Source organism: Aedes albopictus, chromosome 1 (genome assembly GCF_035046485.1).
Source record: "Aedes albopictus strain Foshan chromosome 1, AalbF5, whole genome shotgun sequence".
Taxonomy (NCBI): domain Eukaryota; kingdom Metazoa; phylum Arthropoda; class Insecta; order Diptera; family Culicidae; genus Aedes; species Aedes albopictus.
Genome location: NC_085136.1, coordinates 160,480,904 through 160,505,615, shown reverse-complemented (window position 1 = coordinate 160,505,615; position 24,712 = coordinate 160,480,904). Strand labels below are relative to the sequence as shown.

The following is a 24,712-nucleotide window of genomic DNA, read 5'->3' as shown; positions in this document are numbered from 1 at the left end:
CAAATTCATTCTATTCAAAAACATTCAAAATGTTGTTATCGAACATGCTTACTTAAAAACTACTAAAAAACGAAACAAAGCAAACGCTTAAAAACGAGGGATCTACCTGGAGATGATCAATTTACGTCCAAAACTCCTCGTCATCATCAATGTACGGTACCGACGATCGCCTCGGTATAAACTTCATATATAGACTGTTCCAGAAATTATAATTACACTTTGTTTATTAAATAAAATGAACTGTTCTGATGATTTCTACCAACTTTTTCCAGAATACAGCATATTGTGTTCCATTTGTTGACATTTCCTTTCAATTGTCATGATATTTTGAAGAACAGTCGAGTTCCTTAAAAATTTACTTCATTCTCAAAATTTGCATTTTCATAAAGGTGTTTTTCAACATTATTTATCACTAAATACCAAGAATTATCATTCACTTTCTCAAAAAGTTCTCTAAGAAATGCATTCATCAAAACCTGGGAAAAATCAATAAAGGCATTTCCACAACACTTTTCCTGAGATCAAGTTTCTTATTTTTTTAGGTATTCTACGGAAAATAAGAACTACCACACAGTTTCTTAACTTTTCTGAACACATTAAATGTTAATTTGTTAAATTTTAATTTGAACTTAATTATATTTTCAGTTCATTTGATTCTTCAGATGGTACTTGACGTACCATAAAAACGAATGCAGTAAACAGTAATTGAGAAATTCGTTTACTCAACGTTAGTTGCTGCTGGTGTTGTTGAGAAATTTGAAATAAAAATTTTTGTTTTGAAAAGGCCCGCATTGATGGTTCTTCGTCAAATATTCCAGTGAAAATTACTTTTAGCAAACCAGAAATATCTTTTCTCATCGATACAGTAACCTTTGTCATGTTTGAAAATTAAATGTTTTATTTGTGTGACTTGTTTCTTTTCTACATTTCTACCTTTTTTGACCGCTTTGTGCAACTTCAAATTTTATTCATCTAGTTTACAGAGCCCCATTTTTTCAATTTCGGAAGAAACGTCAACAAAGTTGGTATTATTTGCATTGTTAGCATGTTTACTACAAGAGCTAGAAATATTTTTTTTTTGGATATTGTTCTCAAATGGAAATGGCAGTCAATCGTTAGTATATTTATAATTTCTGAAACAGTCTATAGCGACTGAAGCAACGAGATTTCGCCGGTGCAGACTCTTGAGATAGACTTGGAATCTCAGCACAGTGGACCAGAGCTACCGATCGGAATGACCAACCGGACAATTACCGTTCCCGGGATTCGTGATTCGAACAAAATAATTGCTACGCCGATCGTGTTTTTATCACTTTAATCGTCAACGATCTAGGACGGACTGAATAAACAAAACAGCTAAAGTCATCAACAATTATGCTTCATCATTAAATTCATCATCGACCAAGGGGCTGACACTACTCTCCGCCAATACTTCTCCTTAGTGCAGCCCTTGGTGCTTCAACGTTCACTCCTCCTGGCTCTAACCTGATTGCTATTTACTCCTCCTGATTTAAAACCGCACCTACTGCTGTAGATAATACAGTCCTCCGTTCTTCTTACCTACAGCAAGCACCTCATTACCATCCATAATCCAACAATCTCTCGGTCGAAACACCACAGTGTACCCTTACTAGTTCTGTATAATCCTGCTGATTGACAACACGTTTCTGGACAATCCTTGTACATATAACACCTCCTTCAGTTTCACTTCAACGGGATCTTCATTCAGTCCAACTCCAACAATCTTTCCTTCTCCGCTTCCTCTTGCTCTCACTTTATTTCCATCCGCTATTATCACTCCTTTTGCACAAGGGTTCCACCAACCTAAATTTTCTACCGAGTTAGTCATGTGCTTTGTGCAACCGGTGTCGACAATCAATCTTCCTGCTGTATCACTCCGAGTATCACTCCCAGTTGTCAAAGTGAAACATACTCCTTGATCATTACCGTCACTTTCCGGATCCGAAGGTCGCACATTTGCTGATTTTGCTTCTACTTGCTTCTTCACGTCATTTTTCACCTCTTCCAACAAAACCGGACAGTTTCTCTGCAAATGCCCTTCACGTCCACAGTAATAACACACCCGAACAACATTTTTCCGATTTTCAGACTGCTCTGTCGATTTCATTACTTGTTCGGGTATATTATTCGGTATCTGCTTTTCACTTCTCCTTCGCCACTCATCCAGCAACTTTCCCTTCACGTAATCTAATTTAAGATCATCTTCCGGACGTCCTTCCAGTGCGGTTACGAGTGGGTTGAACGACTCCGGCAAGCTTGATAGAAGAATCGCCACGACCAGATGCACCTTCAGCGACTCTCCCATTCTGGCCAGACGGTGGACCAACCCCGAGGCTTCCACTAGATAATTCCAGCCGCATCGAACAAAGTCACCGTAGAACATGGATCTTGTTCGACAGAGATCCTCGCTCATGGTAGCCCTTCAGTTTTTCCCACATCTCCTTTGCCGTTGTCGCTTCCATGATGTGGATAAGCTGACTATCTTCTAGCGCCAAGCCAATAAACGCTCTTGCCTTTTCATCCTTCCTGTTCCACACTGGGGTTACATCCGCTGGATCTGGCTTGGGATCCTTTACCATCATCCATAGATCTTCTCGCATCAATAATAACTCCATTCGGAACCGCCACGTCGACCAGTTGACATCACTCAACCGATCAAACGATACTTTAGCTTCTGCCATTTCGAAACTTTTTGTCGCACAAAATCACCCGTCTAGACCACTGTGGCGCTCCTACAAAACTTCTCAACTCTTTTTCACACAAACACGCATTGTGGCTAGGCGCGCCGTACACTCTCACTCCGCTACTGGCTATTGTGAAAGGTTCTGATACAACACTCGGCGCAACTATACATTAAATTAAGCTCCTCCTCAAACAAAGTTCACTTCACTTTCACAAGTCTGTACTCACGTCCGTACCCCGTTTTTCAGTAGTACCTATTGCCTGCAGCACTTCTCACGGCAACATTCGCTGTCTCCAACGCTTCATACCACAGAACTCGCTATAAACAACGACCTCAAACGCCACCGCCGGGCGAACTGTATTCAATAACCTCGAACTGTAATTGACATCACATCCACCATATGTCTCTTCGACCGGACACTTTCAGCATACTTTATTCGCGTAATCTGGGCCCATAACCTGTTGGGAATCTCAGCACAGTGGACCAGAGCTACCGACCGGAACGACCAACCGGACAATTACCGTTCCCGGGATTCGTAATACGAACAAAATAATTGCTACGCCGATCGTGTTTTTATCATTTTAATCGTCAACGATCTAGTACAGACTGAATAAACAAAACAGCTAAAGTCATCAACAATTATGCTTCGTCATTAAATTCATCATCGACCAAGGGGCTGACACTACTCTCCGCCAACAAGACTTACTGGACGAGAATGAGCTCGATGAAAAAACTACTGGATTACAGTCAAAACATCAACGACGCATCAGAGAGCACCGTCGGTCGAGTATGCGAAACGGAGTCGATGGAACGAATGGTTTGACGAGGAGTGCAAAAGAAATTGGGAGAAGTAGGCATCATCAAGCCCGATGAATGGGCTGAAATCTCACCCCTATAAACCCAAGTATAAACCAGATTATGATTTTCTTCATAGTTCTAAGACCACCATCTTAGATTAACAGAAGGCCGGCTCCAGAGGCACGTTATCCTCCATTTGGGACATTTGTGCCTTAGATTATAGTTCATCATCTTGTTTCTCAGAATGACGTCAGATTTAGAGTTTTGGGTTCAATACAGTGTGCATGTTATGGTCTTAAACTTAGTTAGACATTCCATTTCGCATAATTTCAACCAGTTCTGTGGCTTGGTTGGTTTGATCGCTGGTCTAGCAAATTCGGAGTCGTGAGTTCAAATTCCACCAGATTTTTTTTTCACAAATTCATTTCTCAATTTGTCTCAATTGCAAGTGTCGTTGGCCTTGTTATGACGGGATCGATTTCCATTCTGGTCGGGAACTTTTCCCGATTTCCCTGGGCATAGTGTATTATTGTCAATACCTCTTAATATAAAAATTGATTCACTGACAGGTAAAGAAAGCCCTTTCATTAATAACCTCAAAGAACACTAAGTTGAAGATAATGCAGGCCAAGTTTCAGTGGAAACGTGAGCCATAAAAAAGAAGAAGACCAAAGCTCAAGAATATTGAAACAAATTTAATACAATTATTTATAAAACTAAATAATTAATCACTCGCATATCTCGCAAGCAAGAGTTTTGCTAATAGTACCAAAGGTGTACGTCGTCGCTGCCAGACAGTGAGTAATTCGATTAACGTTAAACAACTCTATCTATCACTAAGCCGTTTCAGATCGCATGCGCACTATTCCTAAGGGACATAGAAATCTCAAGCTCAGTATGTCAGTTAGCTTGCAGTGAATACAGCGTTCAAAAATTCGGAGAGCGAAACCGCCGTGCAAAATACGAGGTTGCGCGAATAATATGTTTACGTAATTCAGAAAACCGTTATTACAACGAATTCCTTGAGTGACTAAGCAAACCGGAAGTGAAAGCGATGATTCCGATTCTGCTAAACCGCGCGCGTGTGTTCCTGAATCAGTATCCCGTCGCTCGAGGAATGGTCACATACAGTCTGCTGTGGCCGACAGGATGCCTTATTCAACAGTCGGTCACCGGAACCCGCCTGAGTGCGTACATTAATGTACATACTTTTAAGGACTAAGCAGAACATTCCAGACCAACTTTCGAAGAACAATTTCTACGTCGAAGGTCGATGGCAGTGAAATAAATGTGCAATCCCAGCGTCAAAGTGTGGTGTAAACCTACGCCATGGCAGTGAACGTGAACTTGGCGCGTGGCCAATGTTTTTCGTTAGATAGGGTCTGGGACCATTTCGGCAGGAGCACCTATTTTGGGCACTTGCTGCTATAACTCAGTCAATTTCGAACCGATTGACTTGATTTTTGAGACACGATCAGATACGCAGAGTATCTAGCCATGTACAAAAATTCAAGTCATTCGGTTTAAAACTGACTGAGTTATAGCAGCAAGTGCCCAAAATAGGTGCTCCTGCCCAAATGGTCCCAGACCCTATATGCATGCGTCATGCCTCGCGCACGTTTCAGAGACAATCTCGTATAAGAAGCTGTTAGTGTTTACAAAACGTTTCTCACCCGCAGCACGTGAATGAATTGCATTGCTTTGATGCATCCTTTCTTCCGGTCATATGGTCGGCGTTCGGTCAGAGTGGACTACGCAATTTTTCTGATATTCGAAAGCTCTGAACTTTTCATCATTATTTTGATGCAGATGTTTCGTTACATAAAAAACTATAGTAGGGTATATGTGCCATCAGTAATCTCACGCTCCCATATTCATTCTATTCGAGAACAAGCGATTACGGCACCGATTGATTCCGTTCATTTTGTTTTCATGGTTGCTCACTTCTAACAAAAAATACGAAAATAAGAAACAAAACAAAAAGCGCTTCAATCCTTTGTTTTTCGTAGGATGAAAATGGGAGCCACATGCTTAATAAGGGAACCAATACCCTATTTCATACAAAAACGCACTACATTTGTCATCTAAAGTTCTTGCAGGGCATTTTCCCGAAATTGTTGAAAAACAGATAGTCCGGTCTGACTTAACGCCGACCATATAGTATTCGAAGGAAATGAAAGTTTGTAATTTGTTGTTTTATTGTAAACGATAACCGAAGTTCATACGAATGTTATCTTCGCAGGTCCAAATCGAAGTTGCGACTCAACGACACGCGAAGTAGCAGATTCGAATCGATCTTTTTTATTAGGGAAGTGGAAACATCTCGGCAGGGGTCCTATTTTGGGCACTTTTCTGCTATACAGGGATGCCATATATACAGATTTATCTGTATTATACAGATTTTTGAGCATCGGTACAGATAGCGTTTATATGAAATACAGATTTTCCATTTGTATGAGATACAGATTTTTCACCCAAATATTGTATGGGATACAGATTTTTGAACGAGTGATACAGAAAATCATCTGGCATCTCTGGCTATAACCCAGCCAATTCTGAACCAATTGACACAATTTTTGGAATGCGAGGAAAATGGAAAAGCTGCTTCCAACATCAGAAGTATTTCTCATCAGCATCACCACTAGTGTGGCCCACGCTTATATGTATGAAAAACAAAAATTTTGAAAAATGCCGAGTCTCACCTCCTTAATCGGTTGTGTCGAGCTCCTAGAAGCTACGTTCAGAATTTGAGCAAAATAGGTTAAACCTACGGGGGCGCTCAAAGTGCTTGAAGTTTGTATGGGAAAACGTGGCCAAATGTATGCAGAAATCTTAGTTTTCGATTTTTGCCATTAGGTGGCGCTGTAAGCGTTAATAGTAATATTGTAGGTGACTACCCAAGTAACCATGACGCTTTATATAGAGCATTATTTTCGCTGTATAGTGTATTATATGACATGTGATATAAAGTTGTTTTGTCATAAAGGCACCATTAAAATAGGTTTAAAATCGAAAGTGGCGCTACTATTGTTGATTTAAAGCAAGCATTACTGTGGTGATTGCTAAAGCATATAAAACGCTTGTACCTTATAGCTAATGCAATCAAATCGTATGGAATGCATACTTAATGCATCATGTCAAAAAAGAAAAAAAGTATGTTTTTCAGTTTTCTATCTATTTTTATCTTCCGATACTCTCACTTTGATGTTTTTTATTGTATTTCGGGAATTGAACCTAGACTGTTGAAACTGACCACGATGAAACTCGGACGCGCTAACGCTGTGTGCTATGTATTTTGCACCTGGAAAAATGTGCAACATAAGGTAACGTATACTTAGCTCGTGCCTTATTGAGTTGTGTTTCCAGCAACTCTAAAAAATGTGCCGGGGTCTGAATGCCATCAGTTATGTTACTCTCGAATATAAATTCGTCTGTGTTGATTCTGTTTTTTATACGTGCTCACTTCTGCCTAAAATACAATAAATAAGAAACAATACAAATAGCGCTTTAATTCTTCCTTTTATGAAATCGGAGCGATATGTTAAATAAGGAAACCGATACCCCACATAATTTTTGTTCCCTCAGCATCTGATTGTTTTCATGTCCCAACCAGAAACCCAAAAAACCATACATAATATACATTTTCAAACAGCAACATCTGAGCATGATAATCTAAGTGCTCCGCAGCAATCCATGAAAATTTTGGTTTGTTTTTCTTTTGTTTTGAATGGTTCTGTTTCTAAATGTGTTTTACAATTCTTTTTTCGAACTGAGCGATATTTTTCTGTTTACAACGATGAAAGCTTTAGTAAAGGTATATATAAAGTAATAAATGCTTGCATTATTGATTGCTATAAAGCTTTTAACATGGTAATGCAATGAAGCATTTAACAACGGCTCTATAGAACTATACAGAACTGTCAAAATCTCATAATGCTTCAATGCTTTCATAATGTAGATTAAACGCTTCATTACTTGACAGATGTAAAATAAAAGTTATGTTGCATTAGCTAAACTATAATACGATTGAATTAATGTTATGATATAATGCTTGTGGTTACTTGTGGTTACCAAACAACTTTGTCGAAGACCGCAAAGTGATCCGACGCCTGTGCGAAAAGTTATACCCTAGGCAAAGTGAGGCGAAGTATTGAGATTTCATTATTGATATTATTATTCCTTTACATGCACTGGAAAAACAATCATAATGTCGTATCACTTTGTGGTCTTTGACAAAGTTGCTTGGCATACAGTTACCTACAATAACCAAGGGATTTTAGGTATCATTAAATACTTACAGCACCACCTAGCGACAGAACAAAAAATTGAGATTTCTGCATATATTTGGCGCCACTCATCAACTTTCTTTGCCTTACTATGATACTTTCCCGTCACACTGCATGGGAAAGGCAAGAGCGTAAAGCTATACGCGTTCCTAGATGATGGTTCTTCGTCCACCATGCTTGAAGCCGACGTAGCCAACTTTCTCGGTGTAGAACGACCCAACGAATTGCTTTCTCTGGAATGCACGGGTGATGTTACGAGAATCGAGAACGATTCATAGCGCATTGAAATCACAATTTCCGGCACGAACGAGGGTAGACGTTTACAGTTAATTTTTTTTAGTTTTTACTTCTGTGTATTTGAACTACTGCTAATTCTACATTGATATTCCGGTAAGCAAAGACGGTTAGACCACTGAGGCTACCAAGTCGAACCATAGATTACGAAGAGCTCTGCCGGACATACCCACACTTAAAGGCCTTTCATTAGCCAGCTATTTCGATGTCTCCCCTCGGTTAATCATCGGTGTAGACAACGCTAGATTGATCAGGTATCTCAAAAGCCGTGAAGGTAGCACAGGCGAAGTAATTGCGTTCAAAACACGTCTCTATTTGTGGAGTACGTGAACGTTCATATGGAGTTGGCAGAAAACGAATGACTGTTCAGACAGTTCTTGGCTATTGAAGAAGCAACCATCAAAAGGGCTCCACAATCAGAAGACGATAAGTGAGCTTTGAAAATACTGGAGAAGACCACCAGACAAGTAGATGGAAGATTTGAAACTGGGCTACTGTGGCGATATGAAGAACCGTGTTTGCCGAATAGTTTTCCCATGGCGGTTCGACGAATGGTGGCTCTGGAGAGGAAATCAGTAAAAGATACTTGTCTTGATAGAAAAGTCAGGAAACACATAGCGGAGTACGTTGAGAAAGGATACGGAAGCCGGAAAAAGTTGGGATGATTTGGGATGCTGCCGCCAGAGTAGAAAGTGTATCGTTTAACGACAAAATGCTGAAAGGATCAGATTCGTTGGCAGCGTTATCCACTATTCTAACTCGCTGCCGTCAAAAACAGATAGCTTTCTGTGGAAATATTAAGGAAATGTTCCACCAATTCCATATTCGTCCAAGAAATCGACCGGCATAGAGATTTATCTTCCGAGAACATCCAAATTGCGCAGTATTTGAAAAATAAGATCGCGAAGGAATATGCAGAACAGTTTCTCGCAGCGGCAAGGGCAGTCATCGAAAACCATTACGTCGATGACCTCGACGGCGTGGATACGGTAGGAGAAGCTGATAGAAGAAGTGAAATATATACACTCTTTGGCCGGAATGGAGATGCGGAACTTTTCATCGAATTCTGCTGAAGTAATTGAGCAAATTGGGCTGCAAAACGGTGAGTCGATAAGGAGAACGTCCAACATAGCTCTGGTCCTCACAAGGTCCTACCTCATACTTCCACGGGTCAAGCGATAACAAAGACCGCCAGCTAAGAGTTGTGTGCTTAGCTGGTAGTGCAGCCTGGGCACTGTTGTCCTTCTGATTTCAGCTAGATTGAGGAGGTACGATTCGAGCGTTTGTTCACCAAGGAGGTGCAGCTCAAAAAGCGTCTGTTCTGGCATCCAGCGGCTGAGTAAGAAACGCTGCACCACGCCCAGCTAGACCCAAGGTTTTAGTCCCATCAGCGTGGTCGTCCTAGTGTTGGTTGGGACGTTAAACAGAACTCGCACGATGGCCCTCCGGCGAGACAGGAGTGTTGGCGTAGGCCCAATAAGCCACCCGTAAAAATCCCCATTGCGAATAACATAGGAGAAAATACGACTCGATACAATCGGCAAAGACCCACGCGACGAAATAAGGACTACGATTGGAAACTTGGAACATGGAATTGCAAGTCATTAGGTTTCGCAGGATGTGACAGGATAATCTACGACGAACTACATCCCCGCAACTTTGACAGGAAGTGTGGAAAAGCGGGCATCGAGCGGCTACCTTCAACCAAAGCTGTGGCACCACCAATTCCCAGTTCATTGGATTTATAGTGTTGGGCAAGATGCGACAACGTGTGATCGGGTCCCAGTCAACCAGTGGTCGTATACGATGTTGTATAAGATAATAAAGTGGAGGCCATATGCGTGCATACCTCCATTTAGGCGCATGTAAAATGTACACATATCGCCTCCACTTTAACATCTTATACAACATCGTATACGATCACTGGTTGACTGGGGTGGCAGCCGATCAACGCAAGGATGTGCATGTTGAGAGTTAAGGGCCGTTTCTTCAACTACAGCATCATCAACGTCCACTGCCCACACGAAGGGAGACCCGATGACGAGAAAGAAGCGTTCTACGCGCAGTTAGAGCAAACATACGATGGTTGCTCGCCGTGTGACGTGAAAACCGTTGTCGGCGACATGAACGCGCAGGTAGGAAGGGAGGAAATGTACAGGCCGGTAATCGCGCGAAACAGCCTGCACGCCGTATCGAATGATAACGGCCAGCATGTGTAAACTTTGCAGCCTCCCGTGGTATGGTAGTCCGACGCACCTTCTTCCCCCGCAAAGATATCCACAAAGCCACCTGGAGATCACCCGACCAACAAACAGAACATCAAATCGACCACGTTCTAATCGACGGTAAATTCTTCTCGGATATAACCAATGTCCGCACATACCGCAGTGCGAATATAGATTCGGATCACTACTTAGTCGTTCAAAACTTTCGACAGTTATCACCACGCGTCGAAGTCGAACGTCGCGACTCAACATCGAGCAGCTGCGTAACGTAGAAGTGGCTCAAGACTACGCGCAGCAGTTAGCAGTGGCCCTACGAACGGAAGAGCAGCTTGGCGCAGCTACACTTGAAGATGGCTGGAGGGACATCCGATCCGCCATAGGTAGTACCTCGGCTACAGCACTAGGCTTCGCGACTCTGAATCACAGAAACGACTGGTACGACGGCGAATGTGAACAGTTGAAAAACGAGAAGAATGCAGCATGGGCGAGAATGCTGCAACACCGTACGAGAGCGAATGAGGCACGTTACAAACAGGCGCGGAACAGGCAGAACTCAGTCTTCCGGATGAAGAAGCGCCAGCAGGAAGAACGAGATCGCGAAGCGATGGAAGAGCTGTACCGCGCTGAGGACACACGAAAGTTCTACGAGAAGCTGAACCGCTCGCGCAGAGGCTTTGTGCCACAAGCCAACATGTGCCGTGATAAACACGGGAATATTCTCACGAGCGAGCGTGAGGTGGTCGAGAGGTGGCGGCAGCATTACGATGAGCACCTCAATGGCGACGTTGCAAGTACCGAAGGTGGCGTGGTAACAGATCTAGGAGTATTTGCGCAGGACTAAAGACTTCCGGCCCCTGACCTCCAAGAGATTGAGGAGGAGGTTGGCCGGTTGAAAAACAACTAAGCCGCTGGAGCAAATCAACTACCAAGCGAGCTTCTAAAATACGATGGAGAAGCACTGGTGAGAGCACTACACTGGGTCATTACCAAGATTTGGGAGGAGGAAGTATTACCGGAGGAATGAATGGAAGGTATCGTGTGTCCCATCTACAAAAAGGGCGACAAGTTGGATTGCAGGAACTACCGCGCGATCACACTACTGAGCGCTGCCTACAAGATACTCTCTCAAATTTTATGCCGCCGACTATCACCGATTGCAAGAGAGTTTGTGGGGCAATATCAGGCTGGATTCATGGGTGAACGCGCTACAACGGACCAGATGTTCGCCATCCGCCAGGTGTTGCAGAAATGCCGCGAATACAACGTGCCCACACATCACTTGTTCATCGATTTCAAATCGGCGTACGATACAATCGATCGAGAACAGCTATGGCAGATTATGCACGAATACGGATTCCCGGATAAACTGATACGATTGATCAAGGCGACGATGGATCGAGTGATGTGCGTAGTTCAAATATCAGGGGCACTCTCGAGTCCCTTCGAATCTCGCAGAGGGTTACGGCAAGGATATGGTCTTTCGTGCTTGCTGTTCAACATTGCTTTAGAGGGTGTAATTAGAAGAGCGGGGATCAACACGAGTGGAACGATTTCCACGAAGTCCGTTCAGCTGCTTGGTTTCGCTGATGATATTGATATTATTGCTCGTAAATTTGAGACGATGGCGGAAACGTACATCCGACTAAAGAGTGAAGCCAGACGAATCGGATTAGTCATTAATGTGTCGAAGACAAAGTACATGATGGCAAAGGGCTCCAGGGAGGAATCAGCACGCCCGCCACCCCGAATTTATATCGACGGTGATGAAATCGAGGCGGTTGAAGAATTCGTGTACTTGGGCTCACTGGTGACCGCCGACAACGACACCAGCAGAGAAATTCAGAGGCGCATTGTGGCAGGAAATCGTGCTTACTTTGGACTCCGCAGAACTCTACGATCGAATAAAGTTCGCCGTAACACGAAGTTAACCATCTACAAAACGCTGATTAGACCGGTCGTCCTCTATGGGCACGAAACATGGACCCTACGTGCAGAGGACCAACACGCCCTTGGAGTTTTCGAACGGAAGGTGTTGCGTACCATCTACGGCGGAGTGCAGATGGAAGACGGGACTTGGAGAAGGCGAATGAACCACGAGCTGCATCAGCTGCTGAGAGAACCAACCATTGTCCATACCGCGAAAATCGGAAGGCTACGGCTACGACTAAAATGGTTCTCGAGAGTCATCCGACCGATACAAGAAGACGTGGAGCGCAGCGAGCTAGGTGGATCGACCAAGTGGAGGACGATCTGCGGACCCTAAACAGAGTGCGGAACTGGAGACAAACAGCCATGGACCGAGTGGAATGGAGACGGCTACTATGTACAGCAGAGGCCACCCCGGCCTTAGCCTGATCGGTGGTGGTGGTAATTGAGCAAATTGGACAGTCCCACAACGTTCAACATAAAGTCTTGAGCCCGGAGTTAAACACTCAAAGATTGCTTGGCATTATTTAGAGATCCGCAGAAGATGTGTTCAGTTTCTACATAAACCTGAAAGAAGAAATTCGTGGCATCGTGGAGCGCCAAGAAGCGCCAACAAAACGTCAAGAAGGCATTTTCTGAGACGTTTCAAATTAGCTGTTTTTTGAATGTTTACCAGTTTTGAAGTCCAACCCGTGGGCCCATTTATTTACATTTTCACCACTAGCATAACATGTGATACGGGCCCATTCAATAAACGGGGTTCATTTATCTGCAAAAATGCGTCAATCCGCCCACTATAATTAATATCCGTAGACCGTGGGATGTTTTTTTCATCTGCTAGTGACATTATACCACCGACGAACCGACGTGACAGTGGTGATTCAAAAGTGTCCCCCCCAAATTTAACGGTCGACCACCGAAGCGAGCGATCGCTTCTGTCAAATCAGCGCAGACGCGAACCGTTTCCTATATGAACACACGGGGGTTCGGTGTCGAGCTATCAAACCATCGCGGGCCGTTATAGAGGTGGCGATAGTGTTCGCTTATTTTTCATCATGGCGTCGCGGACAACAAATTTGAATTTATTTGTTCTAGCTGTCACGTCGGTTCGTCGGTGATTATACATCTCGGGGGATTCATACATGCCGCATTAGAAACCGAAACATCTCTGCCAGCAGAAATCTGATTAGCGCTCACCACATGTTATGCTACTTTTCGCGAAAACAAAAACATCAAATGTAAACAATAACAATACACTCTGAAGAATTTTCACGTCCGATTTACGTGAAAAGATGGGTAGTTTTCGTCCACCATATTTTTCACGTTGCCTTCACCGGAATTTCAGGTAGCTGAATAAATGTGAGCTTCGCTTATCGACGTGATAAGTCAGGTAAATTTGACATGCATTGTACGTATCGTTTACGGGAAATGTGGGTGAGTGCTACCGGAGTCACAGGTAACTTTTACGTGAAAACATGATTAGCTCTACGTGAATTTCACGTAATTTGTGCATCATTTTTGATTGAAAATAAAGCAGCGGCACCAGCTTGCAACGTATTTGAAGAGACAAGAGAGTTTAAATTCTTACAAAATGCAATAAAAAAGCATACTTTACCCGACCGCAAAATATATCATTGCATTATATAGGGATTTAAGAACTCTTGCCTCCTCAAATACGCTACAATTTGGCACACATAACAATTAAACAAAAATATGTATCATTTTTTTATTATTGAGTATTTAATAAATCTATACTTACAACTGTATCACATACGCATTGATGAATTATTATAACTTTTCTTAACCCTAAACATATACAAATTTCCAATACGGATGGCGTGAAAAGACTTGATGCAAAATCTTCGTGTTGAAAAACACTCGCTGAACTGGTCCTTCGTCACCGTCAATGTCCTTCGTCGTGGAAATGAAAAAAAGGTTAACTGCTTATGTAATTATTCACAATCTATTGCTTTAAATAATTAAATTACCGTTCAATACTTGCAGCAACTTGCTCGGAAACTACATCAGCAGGCATCAGACGCCATATTGAATTTATTTTTGCACACCTGAAATTCACGTAACTTTCGTTTTGCGGAAACTTCCAAGTCAGAAGTTCACTAACACAAACGCATTCAAACGAGTTACGTGAAAATTGGGTGGATTTTACCAAACAGGGCGGTGCATACGCCGTGATTATCGGGTGATAGTTACTGACGTCAGGTAACTTTTGAGATTTTGTGAACAAGGATGATCTACGTGATATTTCACGTAAATCGGACGTGAAAATTCTTTAGAGTGTAGGATACTGCAAGATGACGTCACGAAGCCGTGCACTGACAGTTCAGCGAGCTTGTTTACATGGACTTAGTCTCTGGCGGAGATCCGGCAAAACTGGGGCAGTTCGGTGTGCTCCGGACGAGAAAGATGGCGGCGGCATAGCGGGAGCGATTTAGGAGAAAAAAGGGCGGTATACAGTGAGAAGAAAAGTGAATTCGAGAGGAAAAAAGTGAACTAGAATTGATATTGTAAGACTGTGAAGAACCTGAAGTGAACAGAGGGAGGAAAAAGAAAAGAAATTTGAAATAAACAGGAAGTGATTAAACAAGAAAAACGAGATGAAAATGCAGAACGACAGGATAAAGCGGTTGATAGACAGCAGAAAAGCAGAATATAAAGGAAGGAAGACAAGATCACAGGCCAAGAGTAGCAGTGAGAAGAGTAGGGAACCGGAGCCAACCCGTCCAGCACAGGCACAAGATAACCGTGAAGCGGGCAGCGTCGAAGATCTGCGGGTGGTGATGGAGCTGGTGGACTTGGAGAACCGGTTTCCGTCGCATCCAGTACACGTAGGAAGATTGCTGAGGGAAGCTGGCATCACGAACATCACTGACATCACGAAGGTCGGCCTATTCCGATTTGTGATTGTGGCAGGCAGCAAGAGGGAGAGCGACAGAATCAGAAGCGCAAAGCTGGAGCACCAGAACCTCAAACTATACAACCCGCGCCCCAAGGATCACACCCTCTGCTTCGTTAAGGGGGTACCACTCAGCTTTGAAGAGGAAGAGATAGCGGAAACAGTGGAAACGGAGGTAGAGGTTCTAAAGGTGGAGAGGATTAAAAAAAGGGGACGAGACAACAAGCTATTTGACACCGAGAACATAAGGATCACGGTCCAAGGATCGATCGTTCCAGAGCGCATACGGATCTACGGATGCTGCTTCAAAGCAGAACGATACATCTTCCCTGTCAGACAGTGCAGGCAATGCTGGAGGTTTGGTCACGGACCGAAAAGCTGCAGGGCAAGGCCGAGGTGTAGGAAATGCGGGGGAAGACATCTGGAGGAAGAATGTGGAGAGAAGGAGAGATGCGTCAACTGCGGAAAGGACCACGAGGCTCAGGCGAGGGATTGTCCGGAAAGAATTAGAAGGTGGAGTATCCTCAACCGGATGAGAAAGGGCGCGACGTACCAGGAAGCAGAAGAGGTCTATCCGAAGCTGACGAATAGGTTCGCGGACTTGGCAACGGTAGATGAGGAGCTAGGCGAGATCAACGAAGAAGCAGGTCTAGGGACCGGGAACAGCCCAGGGAAGCAACCAGGACGAGGACGACATCGGAGGAGTCCAGCACCACGTAGAAGTGCGGAAAGGGAAGCAGAACAGGCCCAATCAGCACCAGCATCACCGATGACGGAAAACGGCGAGAGCAGCAGGGCGCCGAACGGGTGTCTACCGAACCCGTACGCCACCTCGGAGTTCGAGAGGTTCGTTCACAAGCTGCAGAAGGAATTCCTATCCGAAACGACAGCGAGGAGATGGGTCGAGCCCCTGAAAATGATTCACTCAAGAATCGTGGTTGGTGTAAATGAGGCCAACAACGTGATTGAGTCAGACCGCCTGCTGATTGAAATAGCCCAGTCGATTCTGGACCTGATCAGCACAAACACAGGAGTGCTACAGCAGGAATATGAAAGCCCTAGAACCAACGAAGACAGCTACAGTGTCGTGTAAGCAGCTCAACATCATACAAAATAATATCCAGAGCATTCGCCGCTCGGAAACGAGAGAAGAACTGTATGCATGTATGACATCAGAAGATATCCCAGTAGCCCTACTCCAAGAAATTTGGCTTAAAGAAAACGAACAATTCTCGTTCAAAGGCCACCACTTTGTCTCCAAAAGACGTCCAGAAGGATACGGTGGCGTGGGTATACTGCTACGAGAAGGAATAGGGTACGAAGAGCTACAGTTTCCGGATTTTGACGTTCTCGAGGTGGTCGGAGTCAAAATAACCAAAGGTCTCGACCCTGTCTATTTGATATCTCTCTACTTACCGCCAGTCAGAAGATCGGCCAACGAAGGCAGAGAGGACTTGGTCAAGTTCTTCGATCTAGTGAAACATCTGGATGGAGAGGGTATCGTAGGTGCAGATCTAAACGCTCACCACCCTTCGTGGAGTCCTAACTTCAAACCATGCAGCCGCGGGAACAGTCTCCGAAACTTGATCGACCAGTCTAACCTGATTCTGATGAACGACGGATCGCCGACAACAATCAACCCCCCTGGTGGGAAGGACTCATCAATCGACCTTACGCTCACTACAGCGGGCGTGGCAAGGAAAGCGAACTGGTTTGTTCAAGAGGAGGAGTTCGGCAGCATACACATGACCATTCGATTGGAAATCACCGACGCGATTTCGAGGAATGAAAGGACGTTCACCAAGATCAACAAGGAGAGCTTGGTAGATCGTCTAAACAGCATCAGGCCGCAGTTCATCTACTCCCCAGCAGAAATGGTGTCAGTAATCGACGAAGCAGTGAAGGGTGCCTCGTATACCTTCAAAAACAAAAAAGTAAACTTCCTCAAACCCTGGTGGACGGACGACATCGGGATCCTGTATGCGGCCAAGAGGGAAGCGCTTCGAACATACAACCGAAACAAAACAGAAGCGAACTATGTCCGTCTCCAGAAAGAGCGAGCTCTGTTCAAAAAATTGGTCAGAAAAACCAAGCGTGGATACGTCAGGGAGTTAACGGAAAAGATAGACGAATCGACACCTACGCGACAACTTTGGAACCTTGTGAAAGGAGTAGACACAGCGCTCACAGGGAAACACAAAAAGCTTGTGGATCTCACCGAGGAGGAAGGTCGACAATTCATGGAACTATATTTCGGCAGCAAGTTTCGTGGAATACAATCCCCAGTAGCAAACACCGACAGAGAGTTGGAGGGTTATGAAATGGCGCTAAACGATGAGGAAATCCTACGCGTGCTAAACCAAAGGAAAAGCTACTCGGCGCCAGGTCCAAACGGGCTATCGTATGATGTACTCAAGCAGCTCAACCTGGAGATGCTCGGAAAAATCTGCGAAATGCTCAGCAAGGTCTTCGTGTCGGAGGAGATACCCGAACCATGGAGAATCACAGCAGTACGACCAATTCCCAAAAAGCCGATGGATACGAACCAGCTAAACAACATGCGGCCCATTGCTCTGATGAATGTGGAAATCAAGCTCATCAACTCCGTAGTGAAGGATCGGCTGACTGAAATTGCGGCAATAAAGAACCTGATCCCAGAATTGTCCTTTGGGTTTAGGAAGCATGTTTCCGCATCCACCTGTATAAACTATGTTGTAAACTCAATCCACCAAGCGAAAGAGACGAAGAAGGAGGTTTTTGTCATTTTCCTGGACGTGAGTAAAGCTTACGACTCAGTCAACACTGATACGCTGCTGAAAACACTGGTAAAGGCGAAAATACCAGGGAAACTCGTTTCATGGCTACACGAGTACCTTAGATGTCGTATACTACGTCTAAAAACAGAGTCTGGTACAATTGAAGAGAAGGTTTCGGACGGTCTTCCCCAAGGATGCCCGCTATCCCCCGTGCTGTTCAACCTCTACACTGCATCCCTGCACGAACTGTCCTCGGAGGACGCTGAGTTGGTCCAATTCGCGGATGATTTTGCGGCCATTGTGAAAGCAGACACAGTTGAAGAGGCAGCCGCACGTTGCAACAAGTTCCTACAACAGATCTACGCCCAACTAGCAGTCCTCAATTTGAAAGTGAGTCCCCAGAAATCGGCCGTAATTCCGTTCACCAGGAAACGAACGGATCACCTCAAAGTAAAAGTCCATGGCGAAGCGATAGAACTGGTCAACACACACCCATACCTAGGATACGTTCTGGATAGGTGTTTGTCACATAGGAAACACATCGACGCCGTAGTAGAAAAGGCGGGTAAGAAGCTCGGGTTGATCAAAATGCTGTCTAGAAGGTCCAGTGGAGCTAACCCGGAAACCCTGGTGAAAATCGGCAACGCGCTCATCCGAAGCCGCATGGAGTATGGAGCACCGATTTTCGGTAACGCAGCTGCAACGAACCTGAACAAGCTTCAAGTCCTACAAAATTCGTACATACGCAAGGCGATGAATTTCCTCAACAGCACTCCTGTTCACGTTATGCTCGCTGAAGCCGGACAACTTCCAATGGAACAGCGCATCGAAGCGCTTACCAAAAGGGAACTTATCAGGACCTTGTGGTACAGGACACCGCTAATGAAATTCATCAGCATCACACTGAGCAGGGAAATGGGAAACGAGTCGTACCTCACTGAGATGGCCGATAAACACGTAGACCTGCTCTATCAGGTCCACCCGTCGGATCGGGAGATGCCTTTCCTGATGCGAATGCGGTATTTCGAAAGAGTGGAGTTCGATAGGGTCGTCAAAACAACACTAACGAAAAACCAACCGAAGAAGGACAACGCAAACGCTAAAATCTGGCAAACGCTATTTAAGGAAGCTATGAACACCACCTACAGGCAACACCACAAGGTTTTCACCGATGCTTCCAAAACGGCCACGGGCGTGGCCTTTGCAGTCTTCGACGAAACTGACTCGGAAGTTATCAGCGAGGGAATCAACAACAACTTTTCCATTACGAACGCCGAACTCCTTGGTATCCTTAAAGCGGTGGAATTAATCAAAAACAAGGGCTACAAGAAGGCAGTGATACTCACGGACTCCAGAAGTGCCTGCGATATGTTGCTTAACGAGAAATCCTTTGAAGAAAATTACGTGCTTGCGGAAGTCTACAAAGAGTTCTACGGAATGCGTGGAAACAACATCCGGATCCAGTGGATTCCAAGCCACATGGGTATTCAAGGAAACGAGAAGGCTGACCAAGAAGCAGTGAACCAGACTAGACCTCAAACATTCTTCAACACAATCACCATGAGTGATGCGTTAGTTGTGAGCAAGCAAGGAATTTGGGACGAGTGGACGAGAAAGTACCAAAGACTGTCAAACGATAAGGGAAAATGGCATTTCCAAATCCAAGAGCGACCTTACAGGAAGATATGGAGCAAAAACCTTCTACTGAACCCGGATGAAATCAAAACCCTCAGCAGAATCAGAACCGGACACTGTTTGACCAAGGAAAGGAAAGCCATGTGGGGGTTGGAAGTGGATGACCAATGTGAATGGTGTGAAACAACTGAAGACCTGAAGCACATACTGTACGACTGCCCACGATACAATCAGTCAAGAGTCGAACACCCAGCTCTTGAGTATATGAAACCCCTTGAAACAATACTACTGGAGAATTTTGAAGAAGAGTTGAAGCAAATTGTGCACTTCCTGAAAGTGAACCAAATCCACATCTGAGCCAGGATCCTTGCCAGGATCTGGGCTCTAAACCCGGAAATAGCAGCAGACAATCGAACACAATGGAGCACCAGAACACACCAAAACGACAACGGAGGCGAGATGGACCAACCAATGGTCTTAGCCAGTCGAAAAGACAAGTCCAAAGAAAAAAAAAAAAAAAAAAACTGTTTTTCGATACAATTTCAGTGAAACGGTAATTAGACGATTGATTTTGTACTAGTAGAGTTGAATATAATAGATATTTCCGTATCATAATGGTTTCGGGACGGAAAACGAAAATTTAATTTTCGCCGCTCGTTAAAAATTCTAACACCTTGTAAACAAGCTCGCTGAACTGTCAGACAAAGTGAGGTTAGATCAGGTGCTTGCAGTACCCTATGAGCGGCCCACCGGTAGAACGTTTCGTAAAATAGCTTAGTGCTATGCACAATAACAATAGGGTGGGGCGGGGCAAGATGGGTCGCGGGGCAAGATGGGTCAGTGCCATTGTCGGGTGCATTACTCATGTTTTGATTATGTTAATAATTTTGTTAGATGACTAGCATGAATATACAAAAGTTTGGGGCATTGATTGAAAAAATATACACTCTCATTGGAAATCAAAAATAAAATGGTTTTTAGCCATTTTTCTTATGCGATACATTCCATATAATCTCCATATAAACGGCCGCGGGGCAAGATGGGTCACCTTCAATTTTGAACGTATTTTTGGAGCATTCAAAAGTTATTTATTTTTTATTAGAAGACTATCTTATAAATGACTTCAATGTAGCGGAATGAACGCTTAAAATTATAACATAAAATTATGATAATTTTTTAGTAAAAACATAGATTTTCAAGTCGCCTTAGGACCACTCAAATCGTAATGTTTTTTATATTCCAAATAAATTTATAAAATGTTTACTAGTAGCTCTTGTTTACTCAGTATGGATATGGAGCATATATGAATGCCGAACAAATCTTATATTTTGACGTTTTTCGTTGAGAAAATGTGAATTATTTAAAAGGTGACCCATCTTGCTCCGCACTTTTTTCACGGCGCAAAATCGATCACTTTTTTAAACTGCTTGTTTAACATCATATTTTGTATTTAATGAACTTTTAATCGACTTTTAGCATAGCTAACTAGTGTATTAAAGAGTAGTGGACGAATACAAACCAATACGATTTGTATTTACAAAGTTATGGTGACCCATCCTTATGTGACCCATCTTGCCCCGCCCCACCCTAGTGTCGCTGTTTGATCCATTGAAACTGGTAGCACACTACACTAGGGTAGGACGGGGCAAGATGGCCATCCGGGGCAAGATGAGCACCCCTCCGTTTTACTACTTTTATGATGAATTTTGTCCAAACAACATCATAATCCGTTAGAATAAAGTTCATCCTGTTTGTGAACCTGAAAAAAGGTGCTTCATAATGAACGAATTGAAAAATATCGTCAAATTAGTCATTAGCATGGATTTTTTGAATTTTCTTATAAGAAATCATCAAAATAAAATAAGGTTTTTACGTCAGAATCAAATTTTTACCATGATTCTGGTTATCAGCCAACATTACTAGCATACTACAAAGCATTTTAAGTTATATTAGAAAATATTTTCTAACAACAAACATTAAATTTTATTCAATTTTAGTTTTTTTCTCTATATTGGGGCAAGATGAGCACCCCTGATGGGAGTATAGAAAATATTTTGAAATTATTGTAATCCGCTCAATAGTGCCAAACATAGGTTTCAGTATCCTCTGTAACTATTTGGTAGTGTAAATTTTTAAAAATAAACCACCTAATAATCGTTCATTGTTTTTCGAGTCATTTCGTATAAAGTATTATAAAACCGCATTTTTTTAATAATCTAAAAAGAAACTTATAATTTTGGAACGTGATACCATAGCTATAAACAAGATCTGCTATATCAATCACTGTATAGACAATTAATAGTTAAAATATTGGGTTTTAATGGAGTGCTCTTCTTGCCCCGTAGGGGTGCTCGTCTTGCCCCGCAGCATATTCGAACTGACCATAAAACATCTTTTTTTTTAGTCAAATAAATCATCGTTATTGTGAATTTTGAACCCTTCCATGTTTATGGGTGGTAGAAAACATGATACAGAAAAGAACTACTGAGAGGTACCTTGAAAAATTGTGTTCACTTTTAATAAACTCAACGTGATCCTTAGGGTGCTCATCTTGTCCCGCCCTACCCTATTCATGGGCTCTTTCTGTTTTGTTAGAACCGTGTAACTTGTTCCAAAATTCCATCAATGAGTGATATAGAAACGGCACCACCTATGAATATTGAAGTTCACAATAGAGACAGAGTTCTGAAATATAGGGAAAAAGAAAGCGAAGACATAAGGCGCCATGCCACGCCATAGTCTCTGATATTCAAGTAGGAGATCGCGTGTTGTTACTAAATCTTGTATCAACCGGAAACTCAACCCGACATTCAGCGACACTGAATACACGGAGAGAAGAGGAAGCCGTGTGAAAATTCTTCATCCTGTTTCGAAAAGCGTTCTTGAAAGAAATGTCGCCCAGCTCAAGAAGATTTACAGTCCGCAAGCAACATCCAATGAGGAAACCTCGCCATCCGTTACACTATCAAGTTGTCAAGTTGATTATGTTTCCGATATTAGAAAAAAAATCTGCAAATTCTGGGGAATGTCCTATACTGGGGAAAGGCATTCTGCGGAACGGAATCCTGATGATTTACAAGAATAAATTGTAACCTAAGCAAAAATGATATACACAACTGATACTTCTTTGAATTTAAGGAGACTTGGACTGGATGAAATGCTTTCGATTCTTCGTGTACGGCGGTTTCATTGTGGCTCCCAGTCTCTATTGCTGGATAAGACTAGCATCCATGATGTGGCCCGCTCAGACGTTGAGGTCTGCCATAGCAAAGGTAATCGAAAGATGAGATTTGCAACAATTTTGAAACTGAAAAATTTCCCTCACAGGCCCTCACAGAACAAATCAGCTATACACCGCTGGCGATGACGTGCTTCTACTTTGGGATGAGCCTTCTCGAGTCCAAGACGGTCGACGAATCGATCCAGGAGGTCAAAGCCAAGGTCCCACCTACATATAAGGTAAAATGAGGATGGATTTCGAACTGTTTCAGAACACAATAAACTAATTGAAGGACTTATGTCTTTCAGGTGGCGATATGCATCTGGCCTTTGTTGCAAACCTTCAACTTTTCCGTGGTTCCCGAGAAAAATCGTGTTCCGTTTGTCAGTATGTGCAGTCTATTGTGGACGATATTTCTCGCTTATATGAAACAGCTGGAGCTTGAAAAGCTCCAGCAAACAAAGTCTATTGTTCCGAAATAACACAGAACTTTGAAAATAAAATACCCAAGAAAGTTATTTTAGTACATTACATAAAAATTATAACTTACTTTGCGTTAATCCGAAATCAAGGTCCAAGAATCGAATTGCTTCCCTTGATGATCACTTTTCTCATTTTGATGTCGTCCAATTTGGTCAGCAACTCGGTGACGGACTCCGTAGAGCCCGTCGTAAGGGTGCCTTGTTTCATGGTGCGTTGCCCGACGGCCATCCGGTACTGCAGGTAGCGATCAATTAGCAAACATTTCCGAACATTCATGCTGTCTTTGTTGAACTCGGTGAAGGAAATAAATGTCCTTTGTACGTCCCGATGGATACCCCAAAGTGTTGACGGCAGTTCCACTTCGTATACCTCATCGTACAGTGCTTCGAAATCCGGATGGGTCAGCGGATCCGACTCGGGGATAATAGGTTCGTCGGGTAGATCTGGTACCGGTCCTGGCATGTTTTCAATCGCTAAATGCACCGTGCTGCCATCAGTCGCATGTGGCGTTTCAACAACGGCTATGGTTTTGAATGTCTGTTGATCTTCGTCTTCGGTGGATTTCACTTTCTGAAAGAAGAAATCGGAACATTAATATGGGACGAACACTTTTGCTTATTTGATGCCAACCTTAGCTTTCTCTGGGTTGTAATTTCTCTGTTGCTTCCGTTTCCGCGGTGCCTCTGTAATCTCCGACTCTTCCTCTTGCTCTGTCTCCACGATGACCGGTATACTATGGGGCTTCAGTGCCGGTTTGTGCCGTTCCATGCGTTCCACCGTACCGTTGATGGTGTGCTCCCAGTAACGGAGAATGTCTTCCTCTCGAAAGTGCTGATCACAAACCCGGTCGAATTCCTTGAGCGGCCGTTGGACTGGTAAGACTTTTTGCCATTTGCCCAAAAGATCAGGATCCTAAGAAATAAGGGTAATAAAGCTAATAAATTTAGTTAATCTGATCGGGAACGAGATGCTTACCTTTATAGGCACATTAAACATTGCCCGTTTTGGATTTTGCTTGTTTTTAAAATCACACTTGGGAACTACACAATTTCTCATGATGGTTAGTCAATTTTTCATCTGTAATAACATTAAAATCTTGTAAAACTTTGATACTGAAACTTGACCTATAATTTTTTGATGAGAATAATTTCGCTAATGTTTTGCGCGTTCTGAAAATATAAATAAAAACAAAAACAGCAAACAAAAATTCCAGGGAATTTGCCTTTACCAGGTCGTATTTCCTACACGCTCGTTGAAATCTACGCTATTATTTGAGAATACCGGGAAACCCCATTAAATGGGTCTTAAGTACCCATTTTTTTTTTTTGCAGCAGTACTGAGGAGCAAGTACTGGAGTTTCAAAAATGCTGGCATTCGATTTGAAGAGGTCAAAATTTAAAGGTCTGGATTTAATCCAGAAAACATACGACCTATAGTCACAGACAAACAGACATACCACTCAAATCGCAAT

General features: G+C 43.2%; 2 protein-coding genes across 2 annotated transcripts; one reads left to right on the top strand and one right to left on the bottom strand.

Moving 5' to 3' along the window:
* Nucleotides 1-4,386: 4,386 nt before the first annotated feature.
* LOC109427699 (mpv17-like protein) lies at nucleotides 4,387-23,276 on the top strand. Its single transcript, XM_019703286.3, has 4 exons — nucleotides 4,387-4,689; nucleotides 22,677-22,810; nucleotides 22,866-22,997; nucleotides 23,067-23,276. Exons 1-4 carry the CDS (start codon nucleotides 4,557-4,559, stop codon nucleotides 23,238-23,240), a joined length of 573 nt encoding a protein of 190 aa, XP_019558831.3. The 5' UTR covers nucleotides 4,387-4,556; the 3' UTR covers nucleotides 23,241-23,276.
* Nucleotides 23,054-24,396, bottom strand: LOC109427698 (uncharacterized). Its single transcript, XM_019703284.3, has 4 exons — nucleotides 24,217-24,396; nucleotides 23,872-24,153; nucleotides 23,309-23,811; nucleotides 23,054-23,247 (listed from the first exon to the last, which is right to left on the bottom strand). The coding sequence occupies exons 1-3, from the start codon at nucleotides 24,295-24,297 to the stop codon at nucleotides 23,326-23,328; spliced, it is 849 nt and encodes a 282-aa protein (XP_019558829.3). The 5' UTR covers nucleotides 24,298-24,396; the 3' UTR covers nucleotides 23,054-23,247; nucleotides 23,309-23,325.
* Between the last annotated feature and the right edge of the window lie 316 nt (nucleotides 24,397-24,712).